Consider the following 14604-nt stretch of genomic DNA (forward strand, 5'->3'; position numbering starts at 1 on the left):
AAATAAAAGAAAGAAAGAAAGAAAGAAAGAAAGAAAGCTGTAGACCCAAACTAATAAAAAAATTTGACCCAGACTAATAATCAATCAAGCCAGCCATTTCCATTAGGTTCAAGATCAGATGCGTCCTCAGAGACTCCTGTCTGCCAGGATCTGTGCTTAAGGCCCATCATACTTCGGCTGCCTTTAGTACCGGCCTTTAAGTCTCATGAGAAGTCACCTGTCCCCACAGAGCATGCCTGTTCTTTGGCCTCTGCTCCAGCTCACCACTCGAGGATAGGGCATCTGCCTATGCTTTGGTTCCATTTCCTGTTGGCCACTTTAGATTTGTGCTATGGCCTCCAAGGCTCAGGGGGTATCACAGAAAAGGAGACTTTAAGAGCCAGAGGACAGGGAGCTGGGCAGCAAAAGAAGTCTTATGGACACGACAGAGCCACTGTTCTAATGGAGGTTCTACAAGGCTTGCACAAGGCTGGGCCGAGCAACATTTCTTCACAGATGGAGGAGTCCATGAGGCCCCATCACACGCTGGGTGTCTACTGGCAATTACCGGTTGCTGGGGAAGGAGTCATTGTTCAACCGCCCACAAATTAATAATCCAGAGATGTCAGAATGTGGTTAAAGTAAATTGTCCTTGCTTCAATAAATAACTTCTTTCTCAGGCTCAGGCAAGAGACTCTTATCAAATTCAATGTACCACAAACAAAAAGAAGGCACAGACATAGTGGGAAGTGTACTTAGGATTCCAACTCACTCAGGGGTGATGAGAGGGGAGTGGGTAGGAAAGCAACTTAAATTTCTATATACATATATAAAGTGGTCAAACAGTAAAACAAAAAATTTAAGAAGTGACATATCTTAAAGCATGTTGACATTATAAAAAAGGAAGAACTCATTTAGCTAGGCAATTTATTTTGAGAGTATTAATATAAAATTTTCAAATATCTCCTTTAGTTAAAATGCATTAATGTGATGTACTTGGGATATTTTTATAAAATATTACATAAATATTAAATTCTAAAAATTAATTCTTAAACATGAAAAGAATTATTTTCTATAAGAATTAACTTGAAGATATTCTTATTTTTTCTTCCAGAGTTTTGCTACAGATCAGAATCATAAAAATAATCACAATTAAATATTTTACTTACCTCATAAGAACTTGGAAGTTTTAGTTTTAAACTCAGAAACTTTTTAATAGTTCCTACAGTAACTCGTGTAGAACATCGAATGAATTTCTTCATGAGACCCTAAAGGTAACAGGTAGACAAATTAAACAATCTAATTTGTTTTTACTAAAACTTTAGGCATATACCTGTAATCCCAGCATTCAGAGGATGAGGCAGGATTTGAATGAGTCCACATGGGTTGCAAAGTGAGACGGTCTCATAAGAGTACCCCAAACCAAACAAAACCAGCCCCAAACCAAAGGCATGGTCTTCTCGAGTTACTTTGAATATTTCCTAAATGTAAAACAAAAACTTCCAATTCTCTTAAGTAAAAAAAAGTTCCCAATTATTGCCTATTATTTACATGACATTCTTCAAGAATGCATTAGTGTGTGAGTCAGCAATCTGTTAAGTAGGCAATTTGGTTTTTTTTTCCCCAAAGATTTTTTTTTATATAAAGAAAATAGAGTTTAAGTAAAAAGATACAAAAATATCAACACTTTATTAAACAATGCTACTTTCTAAAGCAGTAGGAACACTTGTTAAGCATATTGGAGAACCTCTAAGTAACCAAAGAGAGCAGGAGTTTCATTAAGACTAGGGGCGTCTGGGTACAGCAGGAAGACACCTGCTCTGTGCCAGCAGGCCTCAGTGCCTGCAAGCTGAGCAGTGCGCTCTGGCTGGAGGAAAAGTGTTCCCCAGGATGTGCAACTGCACTTGGGCGCCATCACTAAGCTCTGTGCGCCTTGATGTGGCTCTTGTCTTACATGAGGACAGTGGTTCTGATTCGCTCTTTAAGCTTGAGCAGAGCCTCCTCCTAACAGATCCCCACATTACTGTTCAAATTCCCAAAATTAATAATCCAGAGATATCAGAATAGTTAAGGGAACATTTTAAGACAAAGCAATGGAGTGTTTCTAGAATTCATAATTCAATATAGTCTGGCACAAATCTAACAAAATTCCAATCTGGATTATGTAAAAGTTGATTTGGAAATATTTAGAAAATAAAAATAATGAGCACATTCTCCAGACATGAAACCAAATTACACTTGCTCTGTGCACCTGAGAACGACCATATAGATGTCTAGAGAGTGGCTGGCACCTTAAGACAGAGATGACTGGTGGATGGGGGGGAGGGGCGAGGAGCCAGGCTTCTTCTTGCTATCTCCCTTCTGACGTATGGAAAATGGGAGCATTGTGGTACAGCCCAGGGGCTCACCAGAGACTAACCTCACCCTGCTCAGCTGTCATGTTTTGTTTCCAGAGTGTCACCTTCCCATGGCACAACACCCTTACTGTGTCCTGTTGTCTAACTCAGGAAGTACAGAATTCAGAAATGTCTCTTTCTAAGCTGCTTCCCTGAGGCCACCGTGGGAGAAAGCACAGCAGCATCAGAGGCAGAAGTACAGCAGCAGGTGTCAGAGGTTGATAAACCAAGGCTCAGATTCTGTCTTCCTCTGGTTCTGAAAGAGTTAAAAGACTAAATACAAAATCTGCAGTGCTCTACCCTGTAAGGTCAGAGAGGCCTGCAGTTCTAGGGTACAGCAATGACTTACCAGTTTCCTGTGCGTGTGTGCGTGTGTGTATGTATGTGCGCGTGTGTAAAGTCCAGGCTCTTTATGTTTTCCTCTCATTTCTTTAGTATTATGATTTACATCTCTACCAGTCACAATAACTAACAAGTGACTTTCACTTATCTAAAATGAACAATTTAGTAGTTGTTCAACAATTGCGATATCCAATTTCAAATTTTTCCTCGTCTTCCAAAGAAACCCTTTACACTTTAGTGGTTACTTCCTATTCCTGCTCCACACCTGGCCTGGCAACTGCTCGTGTGTCTCACGTGACAAGATTTTTTTTCCTACTACTAATATATTTACCACACAATGAATAAATATTCATTAGCTTACTATGCTCAGATATAGCCATTGTTTCAAAATGCTGTTTAACTGAAAATCTAGGTTAAATTTGTTTTTAATTTCACAATACGGATGTACCATTATTAGTAATATGATAGGAAAGAGATTCAACCCATAAGAATTCAACCTATAAGATTTACACAGATGAAGAAAATTAAAAATAAAATAAATACAAACCTGTGAATAAAACAAAGCACAGAAGAAAAACAACAACCTGAGCAACTAAGAAGGGCTTGGACCAAGTGACAAGATTACATAAGAGCTCACTCAAGTAGTGAACATTCATAATGAGAATGAAAGCCGCTGCCAGTTAAAACACAGGAAACACTAAATAATATTTAAACACCAAGCTGAGACAGCAGTGAGTTTTAAGATTTTTAAGAGTCAGATCAATGATGAGACACAGGAATGAAGATGTGTAGAAAATGAAGGAAGTCTCCAAGGCACTTTATAACACAACTTTTTTTCAGACCTACTATTTTATTAATGAAAGATGTTATCCCTCACACAGGAGGCTTACAGAGTTTCAAGACCAAGTAGAAGACTGAAGAATATAATGCAGGCTGAAGAGATGTCTCAGCATCAGTAAGACACCAACGCTCTGCCAGCGGACCCAGGTTCAATCCCTCGCACCCACATGGCCGCTCACACCCCGCCTGTGACTCCAGGGGATCCAACACTCTCTGCAGGCATACACATGATGCACAGGAACACATGCAAGTAACACACCTACATACATGGATAAACCTAAACTTTAGAAAGAATAAATTTAAAGACAATTAAAAGTTGGAGACACTGCTTGAATGAAATAACCAGTCTGTTTTGGCTGCTGCATTTCAAAAATTAGCCACTAGATGGTGGCATTGGCCTGGGATGGTTGGGGGTGGAAAGACCAGGTGCCTGGAAAGCAAGGGCTTGGCCTTCCCCAGGTTCAGAATTTTAGAGAATGGCATTCAACTGCATCACATTAACAAAAATCTTTGAAAGAAATAATGTTCCTATGTTATAAAATTCATCAAGAATTAACAGTGCAACCTGCCTACTCACCTTTACTACATTGTCCCCTGACTGCCCGTTATTTCGTAAACAATCCAGACAGATAGCAATTTGTGGGTCACTTCTGTGATAGTCCTTATCATCTTGGTTTTCATCACCTTCTTCATCTGCTTTAGATTTGTCAACCTTTGAAATGTCATCTGTACAATTGAAGCAAAACTCACATGACCCAAAGTTTAAAAGAGAGCAACACTATGGTAATCACCATAACTAATACTTTTTAAACCCTCTAATGAACTTACTAGAAAATCCAAAGGGAAGATTCTAGATTAACTCTGTTTGGTCACAAAAATTGCAATTAGGGATTAGGACACTTTAGAAGGCAATTGGATACAAAATACTTCCAACTTCAATAAAAGATATGTTCAAATTATAAACCAAGTATTAACTTAAAAAATTTTAAATTATAAGCAAACTTCTCTAAGTTCTCAGAATTTCAAATTACTTAAGAACTCAATGACAGAAAAAGAAAAGTAGATTTAAAAATGCTTTGTAGTCACTTAACACACTAAAATTCCACTAAGAAAATTTGAATACTATACTTTATATAACACAAAATTTACTTAGAATGTTACATGCATGCAACTGTATTTACTGATGCATTTATGAACCATCTTGAACAACGTGTTAGACACCTGAGATAAGAACATGATTAAAGGATGTGAAGTCTGAACAGAAAATGCCCCACAGGCTCGTGGGCTTGCATGTTGGTGCTGTAAAAAAGGCAGATATTGGATGAAGTGGTAAATGAGACGTGACTATGTAAGATTCAGAAATGTTTTCAGATAAAATATATCTACCTAAGCTAAATATGAAAACCAGCTCTGCAAGAAGTACATTATAAAGCTCCCCTACGATGAGAGGCACATCCTTGTTCAATATAGTAAAAGTGCCTTACTGAAGTGGGACGGCAGCTCTTGCTTCTTTTCCTACCCATACGTACAAAGCCCATGTACAGTCGTCACTATCAACACTTGGCTCAATGAAAAACATGCCCCAAATTAAAAATCAAATCCAAAAATACTTTGGAAAGGAAAAAAAATAGGAAAAGGCTCATAAACCAGGATGTACAAAATGTCTAGGGCCAACAAGTCCTAGAGATAGGCCTATCTCTACCTTCTCAAAGGTGACTTAAAAACTGTGGGCATGTGTGTGCAGGTGCCCATGTGGATGTCAGAGGACAAATCTCTGAAGGCAATTTTCTCTGTCATCTTGAGGGGCTGAAGAGCCTGTATGTAAGCACTGAACATCAAGCTGGCCCATACCTTAGCCTTTCATGTGCACTCTGGGGATCAAACTCAGGTACTCCTGCTTTCAAGGCAAGTGTTTTAGCCAGTGAGCTTTCTCCTTCTCCAGGCCCTGCTGAAATATCATTACCTAGATCCCAGAGAAGAAACGTGGACACTGGGCCTGGTGATGGGGACACCTTGATGAGTGCACAGAGGCGCTTCCTGACAGATCCAAGACCTGAGTGTAAGCTCCTTTCAGAGCCTCAGAGCACAGCAAACCCCTGCCGTGGCTCTTAGGCACATTTCACTCTGTCTCTTATTGGAGTACCTTTATAAGTGAAGTAAAAATAAAACGCCCTCATGATTGAGGGTCACACTAAGATTATTTCTTCAGATTTTTCTGTCCTGAAACTATTGCCATTATCACCTATTCAGTTTTCTCTTAGGTTTTCCTCCAAGTCCAATTTCCTCTCTCCAATTACTTTCAACTGGTAATTCAAGATCATGCAGATCTGCACAGATTTAGATAAAATCTCCTGGGGGCCAAATGACTCCTGCACAGGAGATCTGTGAGTGTGGAAAGATATTACTCCACCAACATAACAACCGAGAACACCGAGAGAAGCTGGCAGAGACACACATAGAGAGTTACCTTGTCCGTTTTCTTGAGGTTTATTTTTCTTCCAAAATTCCAATTCACGCTGAAGTTCTTCTAATTTGAGGGAAAAAATATGAAAACCATAGCAGTATGAAATCTTTAGTAGAAATACAAAACACACAAAAAACCCAAGAAGTCTACAGAACCCAAAGGGAACTTACTTTCTCGTAGTCCAGGCACCAACTTAAATATAATTTCCTCCAATGTGTTATCCAGCCTTCAGGGGTTGGATGGCGGGGGTAAACAATAAAGACATCAAAACTCAATATACACACAGTTTGAGACTTGTTACCTGTATCATGAAACACACTACAAATGGTTTGAATGTACTTACTACACCAGTGCTGCCTGCACAGAGCGCACACCATTTCCCGGAGCCTGCCTCTGGTGGTGTGCTAACAGGGAGAAATAACCAGCCTTCTCTAGATGCACTCCTGTATGCACACATGCATCTGCCATTTGTCCCTTGATTAAGAGGTGGAGCCCAGATCTCTGAGAATTCCCAAACCGGAGAATAAGGACTACCTAGGAAAACTGCTTAGACCAAAAAGAACATTGGACAAATGATAGTGAGCCCTAGCCTAGGTCTTATGGGGCCCTGCAGGTCTGTGTTCTGTGTGACCCAGCCACAGAAGAGCCCCACTGCCCTGGCGAGCTGGCCCTAGACATTGCACTGGCAGTCCATCCCAAAACATGGCAGAACACAGCTGCTAACTGAAGCTGCAGGAATGAGGAAAGCCAAGGCCAGATTGCTCACTAGCCCACAGCAGTGGTGAGGAGTGAGGAATGCGGGCCATGAAGCACTAATGGAGGGGTGGTTTGTCCTGCGGCAACAGCTAACGTTCCCTCTCCTCAAATCCCTACAGTTCTGGTCCTTTTCTAAAAATGAATGTTCTCCATTTCATTTTCTGAGAAATTTAGACAGTTTGGTCATTTAGATTCCCTAGATAAAGAGTTCTGTATCTTAGTGTTTTTCTTGTTTTCTTTTCCTGACAACATATAACCCTCTTTTCCAGGCCTTGTTGCTCAGCCCACTCTCTTGCTTTTTCTACAGCACCTGTTCTTGCTTCATCTTCATTCTTCTCAACAGTATTGCTCTTCTCTGACATCAAACATCTAAAGAGGCAAAATCTTCTCCAAAAGTGTCTTTTAAAGCTGTTATTGGAGCTGGAGAGGTGGCTCAGCACTGCAGCCCACTGGAGATCAGTTCCCAGCACCCAAGCGGGATAGCCCACAGCTGCCCGTGACGCCAGCTCCAGATCTAAAGCCTTCTTCTAGCCTCTGCACACACCTCCTGTAGACACACAGACCCAGACAAGCAGACAGACAGATGGGGACGGCACACACACACATACACACACACAATCAGAAACACACACACACTAGCAGACAGACAGATACACAGACACACAAGCAGACAGACAGACAGATATACACACACACACATATACTAGCAGACAGACACAGACACACAAGCAGACCGACAGACAGATACACATACACACACATACACAAGCAGAGAGACAGATACACAAACACATACATAAGCAGACAGAAAGACAGAAACACACAAACACACACTTTCTATTTCTTAATCCTCTTTCAACCTGAACAAGTTTGGAAAGTGTAGTTTGTTGTTACTGTTATATGCTGTTACTTGCTGAGCTCCCTATAACTGGTCTTACAACCAGTATCATTTTGCAACAGTCTAACAGCATGGCTTAACTCTTTTTAATTTTTTCCGTCTGTTCTCTGTGCCTAAATAGTTTTCTTTATCCAGCTAGAGCTATTCCCCAGTGTTGGGAGCAGGTTCCAGGACTCTTCACGGACACCAAATCTGCCTGGTCCAGTCCTTCATTCTTGTAAGACACTGTAGGACTTGATACCTAATTTCAAACCAGGGGCAGTCTGCTTATAATAACACAATGTGAATGCATCAGTTAATGTAGTTTACTGTTTAGGGAATAATGACAATTAAATGTTCAGCACAGAAGCTATTTTTCTTGCAAACAGATCCAATGGGCAGTTGGCCAAGTGCAGTGGAGACAGATCCAGGGCTATGGAGGGCTGAGTAGTCCCTACTGCCCTCTATACCTTCTTTTAAGTTTTCCACAGACCATGTTCCAAGGTTCCAGCTTGAAACTAAACATGTGGACAGTTAGCTTTGTCTCACTCCTTAGCTCTAGCTCTGTATTTCTAACAGAGGCTGAAAAATCTCAGCCACCTCCTTTTGCTCATATATATCAAGACTGTCTCATTCAACTCTTAAAGTTTTAAATGATACAACACTTGCAAATGGGCTCAGAGTAAAAGGGCTGACTTCTCTCACTGGAGTCACACTTTTCACTAAGCCTTACTCTCAGCTAATTCTCAGTTTGTCTCCCACACATTCTTTCTTATCACCTCGCATCAACCTTGCATTCTTAGGTCCCAAATCACTTATCAATCTCTTTTTCCCATCACATATTTTTCCTACTATTGCTTTCCTGATAATTTTATTATAATACATTTATCCAACCTAGATCACCTGCACCTGAAAATATCTGAACTCTAAAAATTCCAAGAGAATGTTGTCATTTTAATTGCAGATACATTTCCTAAATACTATGTAATCTTATCTTAAACTTTTATTAAAGATTTAAAAATGAAATAAAATGCTTTAAAAAGACTGCAAATGCCTAAGACCTAAATTATGTTCAAATAGCATAATAAAGATTACAAATGCATACAATTAATTAAGGTCAGACAAATTATAGAATATGTTTCTTTACCTTAACATTTCTAATGGATTTGTTTCATGAACTTGGTTGCCACACCTTGGACAATCATTGCTGTCTTCAAAGTGCTGGACAATACAGGTCTTACAGACTAGGAAGAGATAGGATGGTATGTTAAAATTAAGCTCTATGAACTTCTCAAATTATATCACCAAAATAAAGCCTAACTGAAATCAAAGCCTCCTGATACAGTATCAAAAGGAAATTCCAATGTACTTACTGTTTCTATTAATATAGTTATAAATTAAATACACTATACTCATATTTTAAAACACTTGTGCATTTTACAAAAGGGGTCTTTCTCACTTAAAGAAATGGGGCACAGGAAAGTACAAATTGTTGGTTTTGCTTGTACTTCTTTTGCTAAAGCTTTATTTTAATGTAATATAAACAATTCCCAATAAAACTTGAATGACTGGGAATGTAGTCCAGTGATAAAGCAGGTCATGTCTGTGAGGCCCAGATTTAATTCACAGCACTGGAAAAACAAAAACCATAAGAGTTTTCAACATCTTTGGCTCCTGGGACAAAGCAGCAGTTACTATGGAACTTCTAGGCTCCGAGAGCATGGTGAATTTGTGTTCACAGGTGCCATAGTGTCACAAAACACACAGTATAAGAAAGTGTCAAGCTGGCACAAAGGTGAACTGGAAAAATGATTGAGGAATGGACAAGAGTAATTAGAATTTTAAATAAAGACTCTAAATAAACAGAAGTTTGGAGCCATATGGCAATACAGCCCACACTTCCTCTGAACAGTGCTAATCTCTACGGTCGTGAACTCCTTTTATTTTACCTAAGCTTCTGTTACTTAGTAAGCCAACTGCTCTGTCTAAACATGTCCTTATACAAACCTCAGCCCCTGAACTACAAAACTGCAATCCAATTCCTATGCCAATAATCCCCCTTTCTGTATTACTTCTCTATATCACCTCACATTTTCTCTGGGTATAGACTTACTCCCCTTTGCTTTGCAACTGTATTCCAATCTACTTCCCTCCCTCTCCTTGTATCCCACATGCTCTGACAGAAGTCAAAGGTTATCTGAATGACTGGCCAAGAGAAAACACTAAGATTCCTACCACTGAGATTGGGTCTGAAAACTCGTATATACACACTGCCTAGAGCAACACTATGGAGAACTCTGCCAGGCATGTCATTTTAAAATCACTTACTATATATGGGGAATAACACTTACTTCGTTTAATTGTTCATTTATTAAATGAACTGAATGCCAGGCATTATACTAGGAGCTGGCAATATAGGAATAAGTGGCATAAAGTCCACATCCTTATAGAGTGCATACTAGTCACATAAAAGCATGCAAACTTCAGTTAATGAGGGGTAGTCTTAACCCCCTTGCCCTTAAGAAACTAGGGACGGAGCCCTGGTGTCTAGCAGTTGTGTAGAACTATCAGGTTAGGCCTCTTAAAAAGGTGACGTTGCCAGGTCTTTCTGTGTTCTGTGATAAGGACACTTAAGTCCCAAACAGTTAGGGTGGTAACCTCTTCACTATACTTCTGAAATCCAGGTAAAAGACAACATCAGAAAGCATGTTTAAAAAGAAGTGTCTGTCTTGTTCTTCAAGCTATTTTGACCCCTAAAGAGTTTATTAAAAAATGTTTGTTTGATACAGAGCCTCATATAGTCCAGGCTGGCTCTCAATTCACTATTTCTGATGCTCCTGTTTCTATCTCTCAGGTACCTGGGATTACAGATAAGCATCAGCACACCTAGATCCCAAGAGGGTTCTCAACTGTTTGTTCAAAAGTCAAAATAATCTCTGACAGGGTGGCCTCTCTAAGTCACACTGGAGCAAAAAACAGACAGAATTCCATTAGAAAATTCCTGGTATGTGCTCTCTGAAATGTAAGAAACAAAGAAAAAAAGATATAAAAAACAAGAGTAAAGTGTTTTTATAAAGGCAAGTAGTGCTACTACTGACTTAGAGCTCTGATTTTTGTGGTCCAAAAGTTGTCCTGCACTTAATGTAATCGTGGTTATACACAAGCCTTGACCGAAAAGACACATGGCATACCCAGGGCAAATGCTCACTAAGCCAGGCAAGACACTAAGGGTCAGACCCTACGGTCCCAGGGACACCAATGCTAGTCTAAGTTATCTGATCAAAGGGATGTAAAGGGGAAGCATCCAAAGGTGTGTGAGATGCTTGTGGCCAAAGCAGAACCAGTACCCAGAACAGTGATGAGGAATATTTATCTAAAGTCTCGATCTGGGCTGTTCAAATGGTAGTCACTGGCCACATACTGTTACTGAGTGAGCACTTGAGATGTGGTTAATTTGAGATGTGCTGCAATTGTACATTTATGTTAGATATTCAGTAAACCTAGACAGCCCCTGTTCAGATCTAGCCAATGGACAGCTCATCTCATGGTAGTGGGGAGAGCTGGGACTGCCTGGCATGAACTCTGGTGCCCCCTATTTGACCACTTCTCCTTGGTGGGGAGGCCTGGTGGCACTCAGAGGAAAGGGAAGCAGGCTATCGGATGAGACCTGATAGGCTGTGACCATATGGTGGGGGAGGAGGTCCCCTTTTGTTACAGGTCTAGGGGAGGGGAATAGGGTGAAAGAAGGTGGGGGGGGGCAAACAGGAAGATATATGTAAGGGGATAGCAACCGGGAAGGAATTTGGATAAATTATTCAAATATTAAAAATTAAATATTTAATGTATTTTTGGTTGTGAGCCTAGCCTTTACTGGCTGAGCCATCTCTCCAGCACAACCCCACGGTCACAAATGGACAGATCATCGAAGTAGAAACTAGAGAAATAGTGAAGCTAACAGAGATCATGAATCACATGGACCCAACAGGCAGCCAGAGAACTTTTCACCCAAACACTAAAGAATACAATTTTTCAGGACCTCACAGAACCGTCTCCAAAATTGACCATATAGTTGGTCACAAAGCAAGCCTCAACAGATACAAGAAAATTGAAATAACTCCCTGTATCTTATCAGACCACCATGGACTAAGGCTGACCTTCAACAAGAATAGAAGTAACAAAAAGCCTACACACTCATGGAAACTGAACAATGTTGTGCCCAACGACAACGGGGTCAGGGATCAAATAAAGAAATTAAAGACTTTCTAGAATTCAATGAAAATGAAGGTACAAAATACTCAAACTTATGGGACACAGTGAAAGCAGTTCTAAGAGTTCATAGCACTAAGTGCCTCCATAAAGAAATAGGAGAAACAAGCAACTTAACGGAACACTTGAAAGCTCTAGAGGGAGAAAAGTAGACATAGCCAAGAGGAGTAGACGGCTAGAAATAATGAAACTCAGGGCTGAAATCAATAAATTAGAATCACAGAAAGCAATTGAAAGAATCAACAAAAGCAAGAGCTGGATCTTTGAGAAAGTCAACAAGACAGACAAACCCTTAGCCAAGCTAACTAAAAGACAAAGGGAGAATACCCAAAGCAACACAATCAGGAATGAAAGGAGAGACGTTAACAACAGACACCAAGGAAATTCGGAGTCGTTAGTTCTTACTTCAAAAGCCTATATGCCACAAAATTTGAAAATCTAAATGATATGGACAATTTTCTTGATAAATTTCACTTCCCAAAGCTGAGTCAAGATCAGGTAAACAAATTAAATAGTCTGATATTCCCCCAAGGAAATAGAAGCAGTCATCAACAATCTCTCAAGCAAAAAAATCCAGGGCCAGATAAATTCAGCTCAGAATTCTACTAGCCCATCAAAGAAGAAATAATACTAATACTCCTCAAACAGAAATAGAAGGACCACCAGCAAACTCATTCTATGAACCCACTGTCACCTTAATACCTAAGCCACACAAAGACCCAACAAAGAGAATTTCAGACCAAAATCCTATAAAATACTGGCAAACTGAATCCAAGAACAAATCAAAAATCTCATCCACCATGACCAAGTAGGCTTCATTCCAGGCATGCAGGGGTGGTTCAATATACAGAAATCCATCAATGTAATCCATCATATCAACAAACAAAGAAAAAAACACAAATGATCATCTTCTTAGATGCTGAAAAAGATTTGACAAAATTCAACACCCACCCATGTTTAAAGTCTTGGAGAGATCAGGGATACAAGGCACATACCTAAAAATAATAAAGGCTATATACAGCAAGCATATATATAGCCAACATCAAACTAAATGGAGAGAAACCTAAACTGATTCCACTAAAGTCAGGAACAAGACAAGGCTGTCCACTCTCCCCATATCTCCTCAATATAGTACTTCATGTCCTAGCTAGAGCAATAAGACAACTAAAGGAGAACAAGGGGATACAAGTTGGAAAGGGAGCAAAGTATCACTATGATGTGATAGTGTACATAAGTGACCCTGAAGATTCTACCAGAGAACTCCTACAGCTGATAAACACCTTCAGCAAAGTAGCTGGATACAAAATCAACTCAAAAAAAAATCAGTAGCCCTCCTGTATACAAATGGCAAACAGGCTGAGAAAGAAATTAGGGAAACTATACCCTTCATAATAGCCACAAAAAACATAAAGTATCTTGGTGTAACTCTAAACAAGCAAGTGAAAGACTTGTATGAAAAAAAACTTCAAGTCTCTGAAGAAGGAAACTGAAGAAGATTATCAGAAGATGGAAAGATCTCCCATGCTGTGGATTGGGAGGATCAACATAGTAAAAATGGCCATCTTACAAAAAGAAATCTACAGATTCAATGCAATTCCTATCAAAATGTCTACACAATTATTTACTGACTTTGAAAGATCAAGTCTCAACTTCATATGGAAAAACAAACAAACAAAAACCCATAATAGCTAAAACAATCTTGTCAATAAAAGATCTTCTAGAGGAATCTCCATCCCTGATTTCGTAAAGCAACAGTAATAAAAATGGTATGGTGCTGGCATGGAAACAGGCTGGTTAATCAATGGAATTGAATCGAAGACCCAGAAATAAACCCATATCTACGCACACTTGACTTTTGACATAGAAGCCAAAACCATACAATGAAAAAAAGATAGCTGGTCTAACTGGATGGCTACATGTAGAAAAACGCAAATAGATCCATATTTATCACCCGGCACCAAACTCAAGTCTAAGTGGACTAAGACCTCAAAACAAAACCAGACACACTAAATCTGTTAGAAGAAAAAATGGGGAAGAACCCGAACTCATTGGCACAGGAGAGAAGTTCCTGAACAGAACAGCAACAGGCCAGGCTCTAAGGTCAACAATTAATAAATGAGACTTCAGGAAACTGAAGAGCTTCTGTAAGGCAAAGGACACCATGAATAGAACAATATGGCAGCCCATAGACTTGGGAAAACTCCTCACCAACCCTACATCTCACAAAGGGCTATTATCTAAAATATAAAAAGAACTCAAGAAATTAAACTCCACCAAACCAAATAATCCAATTAAAAATGGAATACAGAACTAAAAAGAGAATTCTCAATAGAGGACTATCACATTTCAACATCCTTAGTCATCAGGGAAATGCAAATCAAAACAACTTTGAGATTCCATCTTATACCTATCAGAATGGCTAAGATCAAAAACTCAAGTGACAGAACATGCCGGTGAGGATATGGAGCAAGGGAACACTCCTCCATTGCTGGTGCGAGTGCAAACTTATACAACCACTTTGGAAATCTTGTGCTTTCTCAGAAAATTGGGAACAGTACTAACTTAAGACCTAGCTACACCGCTCCTGGGGGTTAAAGAAACTGTGGTACATTTGCACAATGGAATACTGCTCAGCTATTAAAAACAAGGAAATCTTGAAACTTTCAGGCAAATGGAAGGAACTA

The 14604-nt window shown here is 39.6% G+C and overlaps 1 protein-coding gene across 4 annotated transcripts in view; it reads right to left on the reverse strand.

The window, feature by feature from the left end:
- The window catches only part of PCGF5 (polycomb group ring finger 5), a 112318-nt gene that overhangs the window by 16929 nt on the left and 80785 nt on the right, over window positions 1-14604 (reverse strand). For all 4 annotated transcript variants that reach the window (XM_084764023.1, XM_084764024.1, XM_084764021.1 and 1 more), the window contains exons 3-7: window positions 8802-8898; window positions 6192-6247; window positions 6025-6084; window positions 4135-4283; window positions 1149-1247 (exon numbers count right to left, since the gene is read on the reverse strand). In XM_084764023.1, coding sequence (XP_084620149.1) covers window positions 1149-1247; window positions 4135-4283; window positions 6025-6084; window positions 6192-6247; window positions 8802-8898 — 461 coding nt within the window. The remainder of the gene's footprint in view (window positions 1-1148; window positions 1248-4134; window positions 4284-6024; window positions 6085-6191; window positions 6248-8801; window positions 8899-14604) is intronic.

This window comes from Acomys minous (assembly GCF_964271855.1).
Source record: "Acomys minous genome assembly, chromosome: 2".
NCBI lineage: Eukaryota > Metazoa > Chordata > Mammalia > Rodentia > Muridae > Acomys > Acomys minous.